This window comes from Pieris napi, chromosome Z (genome assembly GCF_905475465.1).
Source record: "Pieris napi chromosome Z, ilPieNapi1.2, whole genome shotgun sequence".
Classification (NCBI taxonomy): Eukaryota; Metazoa; Arthropoda; class Insecta; order Lepidoptera; family Pieridae; genus Pieris; species Pieris napi.
In genome coordinates this window covers 3,370,630-3,393,586 of record NC_062259.1, presented here as the reverse complement: position 1 = coordinate 3,393,586, position 22,957 = coordinate 3,370,630, and the positions used below count along the sequence as shown (strand labels likewise).

Genomic DNA, 22,957 nt, shown 5'->3' with positions numbered 1-22,957 from the left:
GTAAATTCTGTTAGTCAGGTTTGGGATACAGTGACCGTCTTTGTGAACTCAAGCGTTTCAAAACAAACCTTATTTTTTATATGTTTGTATATAGATATTGTTTAAATACCTATATGAAAACACGTGATTTATTATAGAAATCACCACACCCAAGAATATTTATCATAATATTAAATCATATTTGCATCTTACGAATACTGTAACTTTGGTCAACGTATTGTCCACTTTAATTACACCTACTACTATTCGTAAGATAATTAGACGAACAGTCCATTCATAAATTTATTTATATTCTAAACTGACGTACTTGGTGTAGACCCTATTCCGTCATTCATATATCAGGTGTTCAATTATATTTTCAGGTCTTTGCCCTTACATTATTTTTACGTAGAATCAATTGAATGGAGGGAGACCATTGGTGACGCATTTGTACCGGTTATTGATATAAGATAGTATATGTATTTCATGTCCTAAACTTTACATGTGTTGTAAGGTTGGAAGCCATACTCGTACCTTAATGAGGACTTAGTTATAACATTGCTTGTGCGCGTTGACGTAGAACTTAATGTAATATCATTATCATTTACGACGACGATGGTATAGTTTAACAGTAGAACACCAATCATAGCCTAATTAATTGTAATTCATAGCGTGATCTTTAGATTTATTTGTAAGATTTTTTATGTCTAGAATACGGGGTAGGTACATCGTCTAAATATTGAAAATTTAACAAAAAGTTGTTACATATTTTTGAGGATAAATAATCTCTATGTTTCTATTAAAATCATTTTTCGTTTTAAAGTAAAATAGACGATGAATATGCCCTGTTTACATAGTATACAGAAATAATTTAATTAAAGTATAAAATTAGGCAGTTAATTTTTTTTTAAATTGGATTAGATACGAACAATGAAAGCTTGGCTATAATTTATGTAATAAACTATTGATAATAAATTTCTTGTTTTAATCGATATCTCTATATGAAATCTTAAACTTTAATCGACTAAACTCCGAGGCATTTAATAAAATATTTTTTATTTAGGTAATATTGCAAAGTGAATGTCGTGATATATCTGATTTTGGTATTCCTTCAACATGTACTCTTAACAAAAAAAAGAAAAGGTTGCAGGCTTAGATCTGAAGTGCTGTAGCTTTTCTCTTGTACATAAAATTTTCGGGTATGCTTTATGTTCTAACACGTAAAGTATAAAATTATACGCTTTCACGTGTCTGTGAACGCGCTCACGAAAATGGAGCACACGACACTCGTTTGCAGTGAAAAACAAAAAAGGATAGGCAGACGCTATTCGCCGTAGGTAACTATGTAAGCACACCTACAGCATGTTTTATGCAAACCACATACTCATTAAAAATGTAATTATGAAGAATTCTACGTTTAATTTATTCTGGTCTATTTTATAAATGTTATTTTTAATTCGTTTATGTGAATCAAATGTACGCTTGTTTAATCATGCATTTACACGTTGCATCTTTTTGATTTGAATTCACGTGACATAACACATCCACAGTAATATATAAGGTGCAAACCACGTCAACGTTGGTACCCAAATTTTAGTTGCTACATATATCGTTCCTGGATCTAATATTTTAAAATATTTGTCCCAACCCTAAAGAACAACCGAATTATTGAATAGAGGGATCACGGTCATTACACCCTCGGGAGAGCAGGTACTTTTTATTTTAATTATGCATGAAGACAGTCGAGAACTTTACTTAGTTAACTTCTATTCATTTCTTTTAAAATAATCGATATGAGTATTACTCGCTAACTTGCTCGATTTTAAATTGTTTATTTTCGAAAATATTATTATTACTCTTTAGTAAGTTGTCGAATACTTTATATAGATTCACTAAAACTTAGGTGTATCCAATGAATATTCTTAAATATTAAAGAATTATTGTTGTTGGCCTAGTGGCTTCAGCGTGCGACTCTCATCCCTAAGGTCGTAGGTTCGATCCCCGGCTGTGCACCTGACAATGGACTTTCTTTCTATGTGCGCATTTAACATTCGCTCGAACGGTGAAGGAAAACATCGTGAGGAAACCGGCTTGCCTTAGACCGAAAAAGTGCGTAGAAAAATGGCGTCCGTCAGGCACAGAAGGCTGATCACATACTTGCCTATTAGATTACCAAATGATCATGAAACAGAGAAGAAAGAAGAAATCTGAAACCCAGACCCAAAAAGGTTGTAGTGCCATTGATTATTTTTTTTTATTAAATAATTATATTTTAAAAATACTACTTCCTGCATCTAGCTTAGTTGATATCGCTGACAAAGCAATAATAGTTTCGGGTAATATATATACATAATAACAATCAACGGAAAAGACGTATGTGTCTGTATAACACGGGGACGGGCAGGCGTCCTAGGCTACAACACCATTACCTGAACTGATGACAACATGGAACAATCATAGACCTACATCTCTATGGAGTTTTGTATTTCATAATTATAATGTCCTAAGATTTGGAACGATGCATATAATTATTATATAGTAATATGCCTGATTATAGCAAAGAATTCCTTCTTTAATATTATTAGAATGATCGTATACCAGAAAGAGTATAATTAATTGCAGCGCTAATTTATGATTCGCAGAGTCACGATAAGCTTTTTAAAGTAATTATATTATTAGGAAACTTAAATAAAATACATCAGGGATATGGCACTTAAGATTTATTTAACAAGATTTCATTAGTTTCAGCTAAATATTGAATCACCTTAAAACTACTTTAGTCGTAAATGTCTATAAAATTTTAAATTATAAGTACCGAAGATTTGAAATAAACTTTGTTGCGTTTTTGTATTATTGGCTTTATATGTTTATTTAAAATTCATATTATATATTATCACTGATTACTGTTAGCCTTGTGACTCGGGGTTATTCTTAATGTAGAAAACGGCATGCCAAATCAAATGACGTGTGTCAGACACGAAGGGCTAAGACTTGCATATCAGTAAAAATTATCAATAGAACAGACGCAAAACTGTCCTTGCTACATTGCAGTGTTATTGGACTACTAACACAGCATCTATGAATATTTAAGAAATATCGACATTAATAATTATTATGGTGTAAAGATTTACGTGGATCAGGTTTATTCCATTACTTAAGTCGTTGATTAGCATCAGCATCATACAAACAAGAAAGAAAACACAATAAAATGCCACAATATTTATTGCATATATAATTTTTTAACATTATAGCAAATTTAAAAACAGTAATATCTCACCAATATATTCAAGGAGGACATTGATGAAATATTACCTACTTTACAATAATATCCGCCACCAATATAAATCACGAGAATAATTAAAATTAAAATAATAGTAATATTACAATGTTACATATTTCATAAAGTTCGGTGCACCAGGCGGTAGACAATTATTATCTGGGTTGTAATTCAAAGATAACCCAAAAGCTCGTTTATCGGGCCTCTTGGTTGAAGATTCTTTGTTAAAACTGGGACACCCTACTTAACAAACTTGGCTAATCTCAATTAGTGATTGAGACCCACATATTATGCACTTGTAGAGAAAAAGGAGTAGAATATGACTAGTTTTTTAAGTTAAAGTAGCGTCATAATGAATAAGTTTAAATAATTATATACAGTTAGTTTTAAAGTGGTTGATCAACATCAACTATGCGTAGTAATCACTACGCATTAACTACCCTCTGTATATAAATCTTCTGTACCTTTATAGTCTACAGTCGTAATATAGTAATAGAAATCTAATACTTTTCTGTTTCTAACTGACTGAGATGTAGTCAATAGTAGAAGTAGATGTTCTTGGAACTTTATTACAGCCACATTTTCGGTGTTAAAAATAACTGACGTAACTCCTATACTATTTTTATTGCAAAATAATATTCATATGCTTTATAAAGCATCTTTTTAACAATGAATGAATAGTGCAGTGTACAATGAGTTAAGGCAGTACTACTCGCATTTCATAAAATAACTCAACGAATCATTTTTGAAACACGTAGAACTTTATTTGTGCATTAGCAACCTGATAAGTTGCAAAACTTTTATCCTATTATACACTATACAATAATAAATTACAAAACATTATAGTAACAACTTGTTCGTAATTTTTAACATGTAAAATAAATTTTTGTCCTTCAATCTTGCGAAAAACGTTTCCTGTAATAATACACTATCTTTACTAAATTACTGATATTAGAAGTACATAGTTACGTTATTAATACAAAATATATCTGATAATTTGAATTGTTCATTACTTTTAAATCTACTTATAATCTGAAACCATATTATGTGCTTCATAATCTAAAATTATTTCTCTTCAAGATTATCAAATGGTGTCAAATTATTTTATCATATATTTTTTATTTACTCTAATAAAATTATTATGTAATATAGATAATGAATGTAAATACCATTTTTATTGTGTATTTAATTTATTGCTTTGATTTTAGGTGTGAACCATTTTCTAGGATTCATTTATACAACTTATATTTCTTCTTGTGATGCTACTGTTTCCTAGTTAACCTTCTTTAGAAAAAATATACTTTACAAAATATTTTATATATATTTTACTTATGTTTAAATATTTAACACTATAACAATCACAATAATATTCAAAAGTAATATTTATGATTAATGGCAAATATCTTACATAGCTATGCAATGACTGTATATAATTTTACAGTGGCCAATTAATCAGTAACTGGGTAAAATGACTTCATCTCATAATGATACACAATAGAGTAAAAATATAAAGGATGCCCATTCACAAAAACCTTCTATTTAAAGAAAGAAAAGTTCTCTTAAAGTTTCCTCTTTGTACTAAAACTGTACTCAAAGCTCCTTTAAAAACTAAGAAAGCTGCGTTACTGAAATACATCTAATGTAACAAGTCATATTTTAATGTCAAGTGAAAATTCAACAATAAATAAATGCATAATTTTTATGTGATTTTATCTACAATATATATTTACATAAAATAACTTATCTAATTCTACATGGCCACAAAGAAAAGAACATTTATAGATTTTAATTACTCTTGACCACAATTCTTTGGTGTCAACCATTCTTACTGTACAAGTAAGTTGTTTATTATCTTTAAACTGTATCAACTTTGCTATTTGCTTCATTTAGTAAAGCATATGAAGTTGGTTTACGTTTAAAAGTAACATAGGTGTACCATAAACTCGCAAGAACACTTATGTTTAATCCAACAAAGTTCAGCCACGAATAAACATAGTCACCTCCAATGATCATACCTAAATAAGTTACCAAAATATTCTTTAAGCACCCAATTATTGTTGTTGTCAATGCACTATTATATTGTGTACATAACATAACACTGTATGAGAGGACAAAACCCATCACACAGGACATAAGAAACTGTAGCACAAACAGTGAGTCAGACCAATGAGGATAATCTAAAGAGCGTCTTAAATCACCGGTGCACCATGCTACTATTGCAGCTGGAACTATCATAAAGAGTGCATTGTAGAACATCAATCCATATTTACCTAATTCCTTTGAATCCAATTTTTTCTTCATGTATACACCATTTGCTGCAGTAAATCCATCATTCAGAAGAACAAGAGTGTATCCAGGCCATGAGAATGTGACATCATCAGCAGCGGCTAGTAATGCTCCTCCAACCATGGCCATCACACTTGCTTTAACTGGCCATGAGGCTTTGATTCCTAGCACAAATCGCTCTAAGATCATCGTCATTAGAATACTGAAGCGGCGTAAAGCCGTAAACATTGGAAGACTAAGCTCTTTTGTTCCTCCAAGACCGGTTGCCATATTGCCCAAATAAATCACTGGCAAGGGCCATATCCGCTGTGCAACTCCACGATCCAGCGTAGGAAATTCAACAATTTTTATGGCACGGCTTACCCATAAAACTATAATTATCGCTAACATTTGTCCAATGCCTAATACTTGATAAGAAGGAAACGCGTATGAGGTCAGCACAGTTTTATTAACCACCGTTATCATAAATGAAGACACGGCGTAAAAAGCGGCACTAACCACCTTCATAACTAATAGCACTCTGTCAGCATCTGTATCTTCTTTGAATGTGAATCCAAGCATTGTGAATAATTCGATGACTTCTCTGACATTTAAATAATTAGTTGAAGTGAGTACAGCCTTTTAGCTCACCGACACTCCTCATACAAGAGGGGCCGTTAGAGTCACGAACAGAATAACCTCATGGTCAATTCTTATATCATAATTTACACGTAAATACAAAATAAAACAAGAAATTGATAGTTCATATGCCAACGTACCACTTCAGAGTTTAGCCTTCAAGACGAATTTAATGTACTTGTTTATTGCCATTTGCCACTTGCATTTACAACATGATCTTGTCACTCGCTGACGCAGTCAGTTTTCAGTTTTGACATTGATCTTTATTTGACATTTTATTAATGCCCCCTTATATACTTGATTTCGTTTTCTAATTAACTATTTCTCCTATTGCTGTAGAAATTAACAAAAAAGGTAAATTAAATTCAAAGAAAAAGAGTGGAAATACAATACATAAATGCCAGTCATAGTGTTAAGTAATGTAATAAATTTCTTTATCCTGGGTCTCTAGAAAGCAGAAGTTTCTATAAAGGTACACTTATACTGCACCAAACTAGCTAATACATTTTTTTATGATTCATTTATTTTGCTATCAAAAATCACACACGATGAAAAATATGATTTAGAATATTTATTTTGTAAACTATTGGTTTCTTCACGCCTACAGGGCCTTTAAGACTTAAAAATAATACACACAAGTGCTGGTGCACTGTAATAAACTGTTTAAAGTCGGTTTCATCTATGTATAACGGTGGACAACCGGGCAGGACGCTTACCTGATGTTAAGTGGCACCGCCGCCCATGGACACTCATACTGCCAGAAAGCGTGCAAGTGCGTTGCTTTTAAGAATTGGTACGCTGTTTTCTTGAAGGACCTTGCCTGAGTAGAATTGGTTCGGAAATACTTCAGTGTGTACATGGTTTAACATAGCATACCACGCACCATGGTAAAAACTGCCTTAAAAACGCCCTGTAGTGGAACGACGGACGTCGACCAAACAACACAGACAACTCTTTTGAACACTCCGTTGCAAAAGGTGGCCCGGAGTAAAGTACCGTTTCACCTTGCTGAGCACATCAAACGTCAATAGAGGCTAATTAGAATTCCCTTCCAAATCACCGCGAAACGGAATGTCATTCATTTAACGATGCAGACTAATAGCATAAAGGTTACTTAAGTTTTTGTGAAACTGATATTGCCGGTATAATGTTTTATTGGATGTTTGAGAGAGACAAAGGAAAGACACCTTTTGATAATTCCATATTATTCCCATTACAAGTGTACAGGAGCTTTAATCATAGACTACCGTGTATACCATAAGTAATAATGTTATAGCAAAAATTCTTATGAGTTATAAGGCATAGAACATCAATGTTACCATTTATCAATTAATTTCAAAAGCAAGGAAAACTTTAAAATATCACAATTATGCAAGTAGAATTAGGAGTTTTGCGTTTTTTACACATTAACAAGTTTTGTCAATTCCTGTTATTTATAAAAAGCAACTAATGTTGAATTAATCAATAAAAGCAATTAAACGTATGAAAATTCATTTCATCTTAAATCTAGGCGTGTTTACGTGTTGTCAGTATTGCCATTTACAATTTGGAATTTCCTATTTGTCTAGTATCGATGTGTCTAGTGTCTAAATCAACAAGCGAGTTAGCGACATTTTGTAATATTTCGTGTATTGATTGAAGTGCCAGTTAGATTTAATTTTAATACAGAATAGATTATTGGTTTCATATTTACCTTTGTGATTATGTTTAATAAGACTGTTTACCAACTCTTTAATTAGAAGGCGTGAACGTGAGCAGTTTATTGTGTTTATCATTGGTTTTCAGTAAGTGTTAGTTTCATTGTGTGGACGCGTAATGGATTGTACAGTTACTCTCCGATAGGAGGCAACTTGATTTTACGCTGTGGATGCTGTTTTTCAGGCGATGGCAGTGCCCGACCAGTTTTCACTTCGGTGGAATGACTTCCACGCAAATCTCGCACTGTCGTTCCAAGCGTTGCTGGATGGTGAGGATCTAGTTGATGTGACGTTGGCGGCTGATGGCCAGTATGTTCATGCACACAAGTTAATTTTATCAGTCTGCAGTCCTTACTTCAAGGAATTGTTTAAGGTATGAGTCATAATGAATTGCCTTTGTTAATTAAATTTTTTCCTCAAAGAAAATATCTTATTCTTTATGTATATAAAATTTTTCATATATTTAAATACTATGTGTCATGTTCTAATGTAAATTTAATGCAGTTATGTGTTGATTCTTGTTATTTACTTAAGTCTTATCTTTATGTACCTACATATAGCTATTAATCATTCATTGTTACATTTTCAGTATTTATGACAATATTACTAATAATATACAATCAAGTTGTCCTAAATATTATTTAGCTCCAAGTCCTGTTTAGACTACCATTAAGTTGTTTAATGCAAAGTTGACATACTATATTATTTAAATAATAAGAATATGTCTTTACTTTATATTAAAAATGTTGTAAATATCAAGACATTATAAATGTATTTTACAATTAACTGTTGTAAAAGAATTCCAAATGTTAATTTATTATATCACCTTGGCAAAGTACTTAATATATATATATATGCCAAGATTCATTAATATTTATTTATATTTGTATGCTACAATATCACAATATCAAGTAGATATCTGGATATAAAAGTTATGAATGGGTATTAAACATTATTATTCCCTTTTTTAGCATTAAAAAAAAGCAGGTTTTTGGTAAAAAATTTAATCAAATTTTAATAATCACACATAAAATTCTTATATTATTATTTTATATACAAATAATTTGTTAATACAACACATCTTCGTTATATTCTTACACCTTTTTATTGATTGGAGTTGTTCTTTTGTTAAATATATATAATTTGTCTATAGATGAATCCATGTGAACATCCTATAGTCATTCTTAAGGATGTCTCTTATCATGAATTGAAGCAGCTTCTCCAGTTTATGTACAAAGGAGAGGTGCATGTTCGTCAGCAAGAGTTGTCTGCTTTCCTTCATACAGCTGAACTCTTGCAAATTAAGGGCCTCACAAGTGGCAGAGAGGTGTGTTATATTTATAGTATATAAATGTATTTTGTGTATTTTTCTAATAGATTTTCATTTTATAATTCAGGTTAGCAAGTGCTCTCTTTCTAATATTGGCAATTATCCATCAAAGTTTTATTTTAATATAAGATATATATATATATTTTATATAAGAAATTTTAATAAAATCTGTAGTCTGATCCATAATGAATATTTTATGATAATTTGCTATATTGTTTATTTAGTTAGTCTAGTTGCAGTCAGTGGTTTTGCATTTCATGTATTTCCATTAACTTATTTTTATTTCATAGGTATTTTTCTATAATAATAATAATTTGTTAATAGAAAAGCGAGTCACCACCGCCAGCCTCTGATGATTCCTGCACACCAAGATCACAGATCAATGAAGCAACTAGCGACAGCTTGCCTGAGTGGGTTCAACCAGAAGAAACATCAAGTATGGAAATACCCCCGGAAATACCAGCATTGATTCCAAAGGAAGAAGCTGCAAGAAGCCCTCTAAAACGGTTTGTACATTACTAGACATACCTATTTGAGTATTGGAATAGACCAAATCATTTATGTGTATAATATTAGGGTTTTGGTGGCTGGTTGTTACAAATTTAGGCCTGGGAAAAATATTTCAGATTAACAGTTTATTTTATTATTTATTTGTGGGTTAACTCTTGGTGTAAAGGATAATTTTTAATGAAGCTTTAAATGCTAATTTAAGGAAAATTTCAAGGAGTCAAGTACTTAACAATTCAATTACTGACTGATTCCAGAGTTATTTTAGATTTATTGCGTATTACTTATTCATAATATATTACTACCTCTTTATTGGTTAAAGGACTTGATGTAAAACCCGGAAGTCTTGGCTTCAATGAACAACGAAACATTTGTTTGGGGTTGTCAGACTAATAATAATTAATCAGAATATTGTCCTATAATAATGTCTAAAAGATTAATAAAACACACAAATGTGTCTGCCCCGTGTACAATTACAGGAATTTGAAACATATGAATATTTTTTTTTTATAGATTAATGAAAAATACACAAAACAGAACAAGCAACAACAACAAAAAGAAACCCAGGCCTTCAGCCAACAACAGTCCCTCTCATCCCGAAAACAGCGAGTTTGTTCCTGAAGGAGCCTACAGTGATGTATCTGGGTAAATAGTAAATCTCTTCTACCCATATATGTAAACATGCACTTTAAAAGCACCTACTTTTGTTCAGTAATTATTTAGATGTTCATTTCGTTGATTTATTTCATTATAAGTGGTCTTTGATTTAACCACGGGTACTGAAGGAAAAAAAAACATGAAAATTTGACTTGCAATTAATATTTATACACGAGTCAAAGGCCACTTTATTCCATTGATTATTTAGTGTAACTAAGTTGCTCACACATTCGCCTTTATAGTTGTTTTATTTTTGTTTTTATTTCATTACACGACATTTCAGTGAACCCTTGATCGACTTCGACAGCGATATGTTTCATAATATCTTGGTTGTACCAGACTCTGCTAAAGAAACAGGTATGTACCATCTTCATATAAAACTGTTTGTCCTGACTGATTCATCAACACAATATTAAACCGGGATTTAACTAGATAATTGACATTTAAGCGATTTTCAACCCTTAATTATCACTTTTACGATTGAAACGCTTCAAAAAATAACTGATTACAAACTTTTGAAAAGCCGTATATTACGCAATTATTATAAAGCAAAATAATAAATTTAGTTTAGAAGTGAGATAAGTTATTATGTAACTTCTGTTTATTTAAACAAAAAATTTACTTATTGTTGTAAAAAATTTATTTTTTTTAAAGTTGTGTTATTTTTTGTTTAATGTCAAGGAAAACCCAAACCTACAACTGAACTCAAACATAGATATGTATTGTTCGATATTTAAAAAAATAAACTCTCTAAAATTAAAGATGAGCTTTAAACCAAACAGATTACAAACTTGAATTTTGATAGCTGATGTAAACATATTTTAAAGAACGAATATTAAAGGCCGAAAAGGGGCAAATAATACTAGTCACTTATAGAAAAAAAAAAGATTTCAGCAACAGTTTAAGTGTTTGAAAATTAAATTTATTACAACCAAACGCGTGTAGCAGCATCAAACAAAGAAAGATAATTGGCTGTCAAAATATGCAAACAATGCTAAATCAAGAGTTATATTTCCTCATAGGTTGGAACTGCAAAACGGGCGGTGTTAAATGTCCGTCGTGTCATCGGTTCTTTGCCAATCGTTACAACCTTAAAGTTCACATACGAGACAAACATGACACTAGAGAAGGGACATTGCAATGTGAAATTTGCCAGAAACGTATGCGTAATCCGTCATGTTTACGCGTGCATATGTATCATCACCGCAAGCAGGCCGCGTATCTTGCGCAACTTAGCGCTCAGGGAGATCAAATGGGGTGAGAGTAATTTAATTCGTGACATTAACAATAACATTTCAATAAAAATATACTTTACTCAATTAAATCACAATTATTGACCGTTGCGATGTTTGCTTTGCTTGTAAACGTCGAGACAGGTTGATACGGCATAATTAATATTTAAAAGAAAATACACTTAATCCGTGTATTTTCGACGATACTTAGAGAAAATACAGAATAACGCTCGCCCTGCTATGGTTAGTATAACATTAGTTTTATGGAAAGCTTGGGTATGCCACTTCGTAGGCGTAGACGACGACGCGTCATGAAAGGTAATTTTAATAAATAACAAAATTGATTAGTCTTTTCTTATGCAACATCAAGGACTTCATAGATAAAATGCTAAGTTGGTTTGCTAATTTTACTTTATAGTTTTTTTTATTTTGTATGTGTTTTTACTAAAATATTAATGTATTTTATTTTCTAATATGTATTGAGTAAGTAGCTTTTTTTTAACTGTGGATAATAACCATAAATATAGTCTTTTGTGTGTTAAAGTAGTAGTGGCATTTTTTGGGGGTAAAGGGTTATAATATAATGAATAACATTTAATCTACGAATTCCCAATATTACATATCTGCGTAATATGTTTTTTTTGTTAATAAAAAACACCTTGTATGTATAAAAAAATCATAGATTTTTAAATTTATTTATTTATTTTCTTTTGTTTTTCTTAAAGCGTCCATAACATGGTTGAGAATAAGTGGCGTCCTGAAAATTTGAATGATTATCGGGAAATGGAAAAGTGAGTATTATTTAGTATCTAAATAAAAAAATTGCTAATACAAAAAACTTAGTAAATTAAATTTTGGTCTTAGCCTGTGTAATTTACGATGATTAATATATCTAACTACTACACACGTATATAATGAATATTATTCGTTTTTTGAACAAACAAAAACACATTAGTAATTCTTTGCATATGCGAAAAATATCCACTTTTAAGCTAATAGCGAAAATAAAACTTGGGTGATGCTATGCGTCTAATAAGAACAAAACCTTTTTTTTTATTAAAAGAATTAACCCCTATTAATATTGGATTCGAGGCATTATATGTCTCGGTTTGGGCGCAGAAAATCTACAAATAGAAGTTGGACACTTTAGCCCTATTACTTTACTAAATTGTTAATCTAATGCTGTGCGTGCTCTGCGTTTTTAACTAATAACTAAATGTGCGAAAAAAATATGTTGGTTTTATCAATACTATAGTAAATCGAAAAAAGGAGTTAAAAAGAGTTCTATAAAAGCCGCTGAGGCACCGAATAGATGCTTCGTCTGGGTCTCAACTTTTTTATTTTAAACAAGTTTTTTAAGTTTTTTATTTAAGTATTTTTGCTTTTGTTTTTTTGAGGTTCCGGAACTTTAGTGTTAAGTCTTGAAATAAACCAAGCAACTAATAATCTAATAACATTACACGGTAATTGACAAGCGTGCAACAGTATTGTATGTATGTATAAACGCTTGGCGTCTGGAATATACATATGTATAACAATAATATCTGTCTGGGGTTCAGCTAATTATATCACCGATCGATCTGCGCATCGCTGTTGCGTCAACTAGACCCCCAAAAAATGTGCGTCTGAAATATTCAAATGTATATCAATAATAACTGTCTGGGGTTCAGCTAATAATATCACCGATCGATCTGCGCATCGCTTTTGCGTCAACTAGACCCCCAAAATATGTTTGTATCATTCACGCAAACAATTTTGAGCCGTAATTTGTTTAGATAAGGTATAAATCACTTTGGACAAACGTTACAGTCTAGACAAGTGGTTTGGGATGCAATATTGATCCGCGCAGATAAACGCGGTCCTCAGTATAAGGCTTGCTGTGCTTGTAACGTTTGTGTTTTAATTAGTTTTCATCTTTCGCATCTAATTACAATGCTGTTTGACATTACCGACGTGAAAATGCTGTATGCGTATGTATTTTTTCATATTATGAGTGTTGTTGTATAGAGTTTTTTTGCTTTAGCGATATTTGTTTTTTTTAGTGCTGTGTGTTTAAAAATTATAATAGTAAATTGTAGCTTTGCGTCAGATTCAGTAGTCTATGAAAAGTGTTACTTAAATTTCAAACCTGTAAAATTTATAGTAGCCTGTATCCCCGTATTATTGTATTTTGTCAACATTGCGTCTACTAAAGCGGGCCATAGACGGACCGCATGTTACAGTCAAGACCGACTGCAATATGCGGTTTGCTCAGGAACTGCTCGAGCGGTCCGTGTATTGCGAATATGTATTTAGTATGGAAACTGCAGATCGCCGTGCGGCGACCGCATATTGCAGTCCGTCTTGACTGCAACATGCGGTCCGTATATGGCCCATTTTAGCATTACTGTATAACAGAAATTTTTGTATTGGAATTGGTCTTGGATATTTCACCATTGATCTTTTGGCGACATCACCACTACATATAAATATATTCTTGTATCATGCGCTATGAATACAAGAACTATTACTTTAAATATTATTGAAGTGTTAACAAGCGTCTATTACCGTACTCCCGGACCTTATTAGTAATAAAACGTTTCAGATTTACGGCAACTGCTACGGCGCCCGAGGCCAACCAGTTTCCGCAAGCTGCAGAAGGCCCGCAACAAGTTGAGCCGCTAATGAAGACAGAACCAAAACTAGAGACAGCATGATTAAGGGTGAGACCGGATGATGACCTAATTGACCCGATCGAACTGGCACGCCGATTTACTCAACAATGCTGGTGGAAGAATATGGTCTTCTGTTTCAAACCGGACTAGAATGCTTTTATTTTAAACTTGTTTCTATTTATTTGCAAATTTTGGTTACTTATAATTTTTTCGACGGCCACAAATCATTTAAAATTATATTAGACTTGTGGCGTTTAGATCGGAAGTAACAACAGCTTCATTTAGACCTTACCAAAGGTACTGTTGAGTATGTATATATTATTTCCAATATACATTCCACCATATACATTCCAAAGACTGATTGAACAAAAATAATTTTATAGATTTTATAATTTACATCGGTTTTATTTTAACGCAGGATATATTTGTTAGTGACTTACTTAGTTTTAAAACGTTTTGAAGTACCAATTATTGTCATAAGTTAACTCCTGTACGACAAATTATAATTTAATATTTTTTTCATTTAAATATATAAGAATCAATTGGTTCTTTTGTAATGCTAAGCGGCTGTACAATTCTAAGTACAATGGGAACAGGGCAGCTCCAATCCGAATTAGGTTAATAATAATTGCCATTAATACAGTGTACAAAATTTTTATTATTGGAATTTCAAAATAATAGGTAAGACCACAATGAACATAACCTCACAGTACAAAATGTGTAAAATATTCATTTTTAATGCTTTACTTAGTTTAAGTTCTATAGATTTAAGTTCACAATAATCTCGGAACGGAGTTTTACTGAAATTATTTTAGTACAAGATTCGAAATTTCACTTTAATATAACAATCTTTTGTACCTCATCTTTTATCTTGTATATTTTGCTGTTTACCATCTAAGTTTAATTCTAAGAGTAATTTTACATGAAGCATGGGTGATGCACAATATTTTTTGAGATTTACGGCGTCGTTTTGGTTGCTGTGTGTTTTGTTGATTTCTTGTTTAGAACTTGTATTAAGAGGTACATAAAACATTCGAGCTAAAATGATGGTTGTGTTCTATGAATATGAAACTCGTCGAATAAAAATATCGATTTTATATAAATTTATCGGTTTTAAAACACCCATGCATGTTATAACAGTGGATTACTGCAATTTATACATTCCATATGACATTCGAAAATTGCCATTTTAGTTGAGTTGTGACACAGGTAAAGTTGTCAATAGATTTCTGTCTACTTTACCGCATTTAGCTTTAATTTCTAAAAGACTCATCCCATCGTAATCAAGTCGAAAATGTGAAATTTAGACTAAGATCGAATAGAGGTCGCCAGTTAGAAAGCGGTAGCTATGCGATGTGGATTTTTGTCATGCCGTCCCTTTCTCACCTCAAATAATTTTAATTTTACGAATTTTGCCCTCGAACGGCACCGGAGCTCAACGACGTTGTGACTGTTTTAAAAACGGAAGGCGAAACAATTTATTTTAACGGACGATTAAGATTAAAGGTTAGTTTTAAATTTGTACTTGACACAAATGGATTTATTTTTCAAAATTTTATATATTTTAAAGGTTTGGGTATTGCTAACCATTAATTGTAAGGGGTATACTAACATATTGATCAAGGAAAAAAATTATATACATTCCATTAGGTTTAAGATATGTAATCAACCTGACTTAGAGTAAGATTAACATTTATAATATTTATATTAAGTACTCTTAGAGTAAGCCGTCGTATTGTAATTGATTGAGATTAAGAAACCAACATTCCATGATTTGTTAGCTGTGTTGATTTAGCATTTATACATTGTTTTTTTACCAAATTGTTTATATACCAATGCTTTTTATTTTGTAATGTAGACTTCATACACAAAGATCGAACCACACTCGACTTTTTTGTCGAAATAATGTGCTGAAAAAGTTCGGTAATTTGGCAAGTTAAGAATACATTAAGATGTTTCGTGTTAAGTTGACGTCGGCTAAAATTACCTTGACCAATACAATACATACATGATTGTGAAATAAATTTATGAAGCACATTTTAAGTACTTAAAACAATACATCAATTAAAGGCGATTTCTCATACATATGTAGTGTCATGTTTAAAAAAATGCATTCTTGTAATTTTATCTAATCTGCAGATAAATTTAAATTGAAGTGTGTTTCATAGATATATTGCAATAACCATATATTTTCTTTAATATATAATCTAAATATTAAGAATTTTAAATTCAGTATTGTCTCAATTTATTAACTGAGGAAAATGTTGGTAGTTTTAAAGAAATTCTTAAAAAAAATATTTCAGCATATTTCGAGAATACTCAATCAACTGAATTAAATTCACAACAGATTTTGTTTTGCTGTCTCTAGCCTCCACAAAGTACAAAATAGTGTGCCAACTAAAGCCAATTATATACTTTTGTTTTATTAATTAAAATATCATCACAAAATATTAGAGGTGAAATGAAAAGCTGGAGTCAGCATATTTAACCAAATATAAATGTTTACTGTATAACGGATCGTTTCTCTTCATTATATTGGAAGAAAACGGACCGTTAATAAGTCACTTAATCTTTCTTCAGAAGTGAGACGCATTTTAAGCAATCGTGAATGATTAATTTGATACTATTATTATTTTCTATGTTATTTAAATTATGCTGCCAAAATCAACATAATATTTTTTTGATTTATGACATCAAGGTTGCCTGCAAGATATTAATCTTATTATCAAGATCAGTAGGGATTTTTTTAAATTCTTTTCTTTTTTTCCCACTCAAAACTCTAAATTTAACTTTTCATAGAGCATTTTTTTTAAGGCTAGTTTGTTATTACAAAGATTACTTAAGTAATAACAAAATAAATTCTATTATTGAAGTTCCACGATTGTTTAACTTAGAAATGGGTCACACTTTTGACATTACTTGGTAGAATTAATATTAATATTAAACGGAATATAATATAGTGCTCAAATATTACTCGTAATGTAACTGGTCTTTAACCATGACATATAATTTTAATCGTATTAGTGTGTAAGTACTTTCTAGTGTGTCTTGCTGTCTTGGTTACGAAGTAACTCGTTCGATTTTGACGAAAATTTGTTTGCGAGAGAGTCCATATTACGTAAATAATTCTATGTCAAATCGTGTCACGAGACGCTGGGAAAAATGGGAGTTGCACAAATTGTATTATTTTAATTTTTGAAATTAACATATCATGATTATGATGTGTGTTTGGATTCAATGCTTTTTACAATACAATGTATAGTTTTCTAATGGACTCGCGAAACATATTTTCGTCAAGACCTTTATATCTATCAATTTACCTGTCGCCATAATTATATTTCTTAAGTTTTATATTTTTATAGTCTTTATGTATCGTTTAGGACATGCTGTAACATTAATTTCATCAATCATACAATTATTCAGGCCCAATTTTTATCGCATTTATATTGGGGGTAGAATTATTTTTTTACAATTATGCAAGATTTTTTAAACAGCTTAATAAATGGCAACTGCTGAGTGCATAAGATTAGACCTTTGATGTTGATAAAATCGGTATTTGAGTGAATTAACGTGTAGAACGCACATGTCATTGGCCAGTATTCTCCGAAGTTGTGCGAAAATGAGCTTTATAGTGATTACGTCCGAGGAGATCGAATCTCTTTAAATTAAAGGCTGCTGTTGTGTCAATGTTAGGAGCGGTATATGATACAAGTAATATGAGTTTATGAGCATTTTCCTTTGACATACGAACTTTTAAAAAAAAGTGTGTCAGACAGAATGATCACCAAGAAATTTGAAATTCCATTTAAATGTTTGTCTTACAAATAAAATTTCTGGAATATACAAAAATGCTTTTAAACTCATATTAAACGTACGAGTAGGGTAAATTCGTGGGTCCACAGTAATTAAGGTAGAGATGTAGATGGGTAACAAGGAGCGACACAATGGCGCCCACTCACTTCACTTCAAAAATTTCTTATACGAATGTCTTTTGTTTGACAATGTTTCATTCAAAGATGCTAACGAATATCAGTGCACCTGTATGTATGTCAAATTTAGTGAAGAAAAGTGGCGTTTAATGGCGCGATGTGCGGCGCAGTAGAGTCATCCGAGTTACCTATCTCGATATAGATGGTTGTTATCGGCTAGAAAATACACCCAAGGTGTTAAGATTGTGATGTGTAATGTACTAGGTAAGTGTTTTTGGCCTGTGCTAGTGCTTCGGTGGAATGGAATTAATTGAATTATAATTTGAAGGAGAGTAATACGTTATCCACCAAAACAAGATCGAACGCTCATTTCAATTATACCAATTTAAATAACTTATGACATAACGATTACTTTCAACTACAATTGATGAAACATTTCTGTAGTGAAATTACATTGTTTAATGTACTGTAATTTCTCTAATAATAAATTGTATGTCTAATCTAAGGTGTTATGTAAATCCAACCAGTATATAAAAGGTGGTAACATTAGTTGTCAAAATGAAATGCATAACATAGGGTGTAAATCGAACGAACAATAATTATTAATTACGCAACATTGGCAATGTTATTTTCCCCAAACGTTTACAGGCTGGTATAACATTTTACTTGTCATGTAATACTGTAAAATTTACACACAGTAAGCCGATAAACATTTTGAATTTTTAAATCCTAATTGAAGGTTGAAGTATGTTTTAACATTTTGTATCAACGAATTTTTTAATTGTGCTCTCTATTTTGTGATTTATATTTAAAAAAGAATCCTCCACTCCAGGGTAGCTATAATTACATTTAATATTTAATGTGTGTCTATAACGATATTTTCGTGTAATATGTGTCTAATATACTCTTGATTATACTCAGAAATCGGTGTTTAATATTTACATTAGCTTTACTTAAAACAATAAATTATAAATTTATAAATGTTGTTTTATTTTCCTATGTACTTTAGTTCATACTATAAATATAATCTATAATTGCGTTACTATATATATTTTTAACCCCATTCAATACATTAAATAAGAAAAAGAAGCATATGCCTTTTCGTAAAACGCCTGAACAAATTTTAGCAAATTATATGGCAAAACAAAACTGTTTATATTTTACTGTAAGGAGTTAAGAATATTGGGCTATTATAAGAGATAGTACATATTTAGTATCTGCCTTTAAACGTCTGTTTTGCGTGTCTACATAATATTATGTCTAATGTTAACTTAATGAGATACGTGAATAAAATCTGAGATTGTTTAATACTTTCAAAATCTCAACCAGTACATACCACCTGTCAATCTGCTATTTGGCAGTAAAGCTTCCGTTGCGCCTATGGCAGTGACAACGGGACATTTGCTATAGACATACTCGTAGCACACACGTCTTACATCGTCTGCGACCAACTTGTCTATTGAAGCGAATTTCTCTTTTATCGTTGGCGCGAATTTAGTATAGAATACCCATTTCGCGTGATTAAGACAAGCACTCTCTATAGATTCATTTTCTTTCAGAATTTTCCACTTCAATTGTTGTTTTGTTTTAATTAATTCCGAGTCGGTAATTATTGTGCATAATTTCATCAACTCACCTTGCATTAATGAGACAGCGCTGTCTACTTCCATTCGCGGTGAAACGAAATGTACTCCCCACAGACCGGCATCTCTATATGCTAAGTAAAATGCCTCATATGAATTAAATATGCCCGCTCCACCAGCTTGGGCTAGTGTGCATGAGTGGTTAAGGCCGCTGGGCTGTGACCTATCCCAACCTCCGATCGCCATCGCTGCCAATAACATGGGCCAATAGTCGGCGTGTGGGAACGGTGGAGCTTCTAAAGTTAGTGCAATATGCGCTACGTGCATGGAATCGTCCCGGTAACGAATATCACCTGCAGTAAATCTGTATCGCCTTGGAATAGTAGGATCGGGCACATTTCTGTTTAAGTATGTATTTGCGAGGTTACATGCCTGTTCTTGCTTCATAGGACCCACACATGAAAAAATCATTCGTGGGGGCACAAACATTTTTTCTATATACATTGCTATGGAGCTAGAATTGAAATTGTAAAGATTATGACTTGGGCCCATCACTGATTGACTTAGCGGCGTACCCTGAAACGCGGCGGTATGTATATAATCAAACAGAACAGATAAAGGATCAGTGTCGTGTTGTAGCATTTCTTGGTAGATAGTACATTTTTGAATTTCTATCTCAGTATTGGACAAGGAATTGTTAAATATGCAGTCGGTCAACAGATCTAAAGCTTGAGGAATATTTTCGTACAAGCACTCGGCGCTAAAACCAATCATTTCACGTGTTGTGTAACATTTAAATTTTCCGCCAATTTCATTCACCTCATTTTCAATTTTGCTTTTTGATCTCTTCTTGGTTCCTTTAAAACACAAATGCTCGAAAAAGTGTGTGACGCCATTTTCCTTTGCTAATTCATATCTCGACCCAGCGTCAAATGTAAGAGAAACGCATGCATTGGGGCAATGTCTTTCTTCATGTACGAGAATGAATCCAGATGGATATAAGCTACTATTAATAGGCTCCGATTCATAAACATGTGTCAATGCAGGCGTGATACATCTGCAATAGTTGCGTGGCGTATTTAGTACATGTTTCCGAACGCCACTTATAAAAAGTAATCTCAACATTTTACTCTAGCTTTCAGGTCGTTAGAACTTTACCTGTTTACCTGTTTAGGTTTCTCTGCAATAATCACGCAAATAAGTTAATTTTTAATTAACAATGATTCAGATTCACAAACAAGATGTCATGTAATGTTGTCATGACATAACTGTGATTACTTTTTAGTCAGGGTTTTCAAAAAAGGTGTTTTAGTAATAATATGTCTTGGCAAAGTGTTTTAATTAACTCTGTATATGGATTATACCGAATGTAAAGTGTACTTAATGTCCTATAAAATTAACGAAAAGTATTAAAATTATTTATTGTTATTTAAGTATATATAATCGTGTGTGGTCTTATATAGTTATAGCACCTGTATTGTACTCATTTTGAATCTGACATAAAGCTTGACAGTTATAAAAATAATGCAAATACGGTTTTTAATGACGAAAATGTTTCGGAAAATATATCAGCGTTCTACTTTTTTACGTCACCATACAAGGAAAATATGTAAAGGACCAGAAAATGTTAAGACTTTAGAACTATCCAATGGACTACGAGTAGTCACTGAGAGAATTGAAAGCCCTTTGGCTTGCGTCAATCTTTTTGCCAGAGTCGGATCCAGGTTCGAAAATTATGATACAAATGGTCTTTCTCATTTTATTGAACACATGGCATTCAAGGGATTCACTTCCATGAATAGCGAAGCAGTAGCTTGTCAGTTAAATGATTTAGAGGCCAAAATAACATCCATGACAACGCGAGAATTTCAAGTTTTCAGTGCAGTCTGTCCGAGCAGATCTGCTGGTGATATCGTGAGTTTACTAACAAAAATAGTTACCGAATTAGGATTATCGGACCAAGAGATGGATTGTGAAAGGAATGTTATACAGCATGAAATGCAAAATCTCGACATGAATCCTAGAGAAGTTATGTTTGATTATTTACATGAAACAGCTTTTCAGGGAACGCCCTTAGCGAATAGAGTTGTCGGACCCTCAAGAAACGTGAATAAATTTAATCGGGATTGCGCCTTATACTTCATGAAAAATCACTATAAACCAACTCGGTTGCTTTTCACAGCAGCCGGTGATGTCTCTTCAGATACAATAGTAGATGCTGCAAGTCGACACATTGGTAGTAGCGAATATGAGGCAAAGGCGGAGGACGGCCCTTGCCGTTTCACGAGCTCTCAAGTGCGTTTCCGCGACGATTCAATGCCATTTGCACATATTTCTCTCGCTTTTGAAGCACCAGGCTATAAAAGTTTGGACTATTTACCGCTTTTAGTTGCGAAAAACCACATCGGGTCTTGGCACAAAAGTCAAGGAGGAAGTCACAGGCACGCCTCCGATGCAGTCCGAGCAGTTGCAACATGTAATTTATGTGAACTTCTAGAATCATTTTATATAGCTCATAGTGATGTTGGTCTCTGGGGTGTATACTTTGTCGTGCCCAACATGAATATTGAGAATGTCATTTACATCATACAGAATATGTGGATGCATTTATGTTTTACGATTACTAAAAATGACGTAGAGCGAGCCGTCAATATAACTAAGTTGGAATTAGCGCGACGTATCGAAGGTGTTGTAAACTCCGCTTTTGATATAGGCATACAGATTATGTTGAAGAACGAAAGAACTCCATTGACGAATATGTATCAAGATCTTTCGCGCATAGACCCAAAAACAATCAAGGCGGTTGCTGAAGCAAGCATTTATAATAAACCACTCGTCACTGCTGCAGTCGGACCTACTGAAGAACTGCCCGACTATAACAGATTGCAGGCTGGACAGTATTGGTTGCGTCTTTAAGTACGTTGTTGCTTTATTAAAGTTTTAGCTTTGTAATTTGTATGAAACTTATTTCAACGTTTAAAACATACAATGACGAACTTTGGACTTAGCGAGCATCTATTTCGTTCAGCCAAACGCTCTTTCATCAGAGAACTTTGATGTCGACCGTAAAGGAGTTTGACCAACCGAATATGTAATGGATCAAAAGTATTACAAAGAAACAATAGGTGTCAGGCTGATGCATAAATGAGCATTACTTTTTATTATTAAATCAAATACTATCATAAATATTACAATAGTTTGTGTAAAT

At 32.3% G+C, this 22,957-nt stretch overlaps 4 protein-coding genes across 4 annotated transcripts; 2 read left to right on the top strand and 2 right to left on the bottom strand.

Annotated features, from left to right (window-relative positions):
• Positions 1–3,183: 3,183 nt before the first annotated feature.
• Positions 3,184–6,345, bottom strand: LOC125062547 (UDP-sugar transporter UST74c). The gene has a single exon (XM_047668550.1). The coding sequence runs from the start codon at positions 6,101–6,103 to the stop codon at positions 5,111–5,113; it is 993 nt and encodes a 330-aa protein (XP_047524506.1). The 5' UTR covers positions 6,104–6,345; the 3' UTR covers positions 3,184–5,110.
• A 1,265-nt stretch (positions 6,346–7,610) lies between these two features.
• Positions 7,611–19,147, top strand: LOC125062326 (protein tramtrack, beta isoform-like). The gene is made up of 9 exons (XM_047668160.1): positions 7,611–7,944; positions 8,042–8,230; positions 9,011–9,184; positions 9,512–9,693; positions 10,208–10,339; positions 10,635–10,708; positions 11,374–11,608; positions 12,309–12,374; positions 14,168–19,147. Exons 2-9 carry the CDS (start codon positions 8,045–8,047, stop codon positions 14,277–14,279), a joined length of 1,161 nt encoding a protein of 386 aa, XP_047524116.1. The 5' UTR covers positions 7,611–7,944; positions 8,042–8,044; the 3' UTR covers positions 14,280–19,147.
• Positions 19,148–19,401: 254 nt separating this feature from the next.
• LOC125062654 (cytochrome b-c1 complex subunit 1, mitochondrial-like) lies at positions 19,402–21,001 on the bottom strand. Its single transcript, XM_047668704.1, has one exon. It carries the CDS (start codon positions 20,872–20,874, stop codon positions 19,480–19,482), a length of 1,395 nt encoding a protein of 464 aa, XP_047524660.1. The 5' UTR covers positions 20,875–21,001; the 3' UTR covers positions 19,402–19,479.
• A 259-nt stretch (positions 21,002–21,260) lies between these two features.
• LOC125062647 (cytochrome b-c1 complex subunit 1, mitochondrial-like) lies at positions 21,261–22,701 on the top strand. Its single transcript, XM_047668697.1, has one exon. The coding sequence runs from the start codon at positions 21,274–21,276 to the stop codon at positions 22,663–22,665; it is 1,392 nt and encodes a 463-aa protein (XP_047524653.1). The 5' UTR covers positions 21,261–21,273; the 3' UTR covers positions 22,666–22,701.
• The last annotated feature ends 256 nt before the right edge of the window (positions 22,702–22,957 follow it).

Bases quoted from the DNA above. Each gene is read 5' to 3' on its own strand.
- LOC125062326 (XM_047668160.1), top strand. From the start codon at position 8,045: ATGGCAGTGCCCGACCAGTTTTCACTTCGGTGGAATGACTTCCACGCA. The intron at 8,231-9,010 runs GTATGAGTCATA...ATTTGTCTATAG, and splicing joins ACTTCAAGGAATTGTTTAAG to ATGAATCCATGTGAACATCC. The intron at 12,375-14,167 runs GTGAGTATTATT...AAAACGTTTCAG, and splicing joins GATTATCGGGAAATGGAAAA to ATTTACGGCAACTGCTACGG.
- LOC125062647 (XM_047668697.1), top strand. From the start codon at position 21,274: ATGCAAATACGGTTTTTAATGACGAAAATGTTTCGGAAAATATATCAG.
- LOC125062547 (XM_047668550.1), bottom strand. From the start codon at position 6,103: ATGCTTGGATTCACATTCAAAGAAGATACAGATGCTGACAGAGTGCTA.
- LOC125062654 (XM_047668704.1), bottom strand. From the start codon at position 20,874: ATGTTGAGATTACTTTTTATAAGTGGCGTTCGGAAACATGTACTAAAT.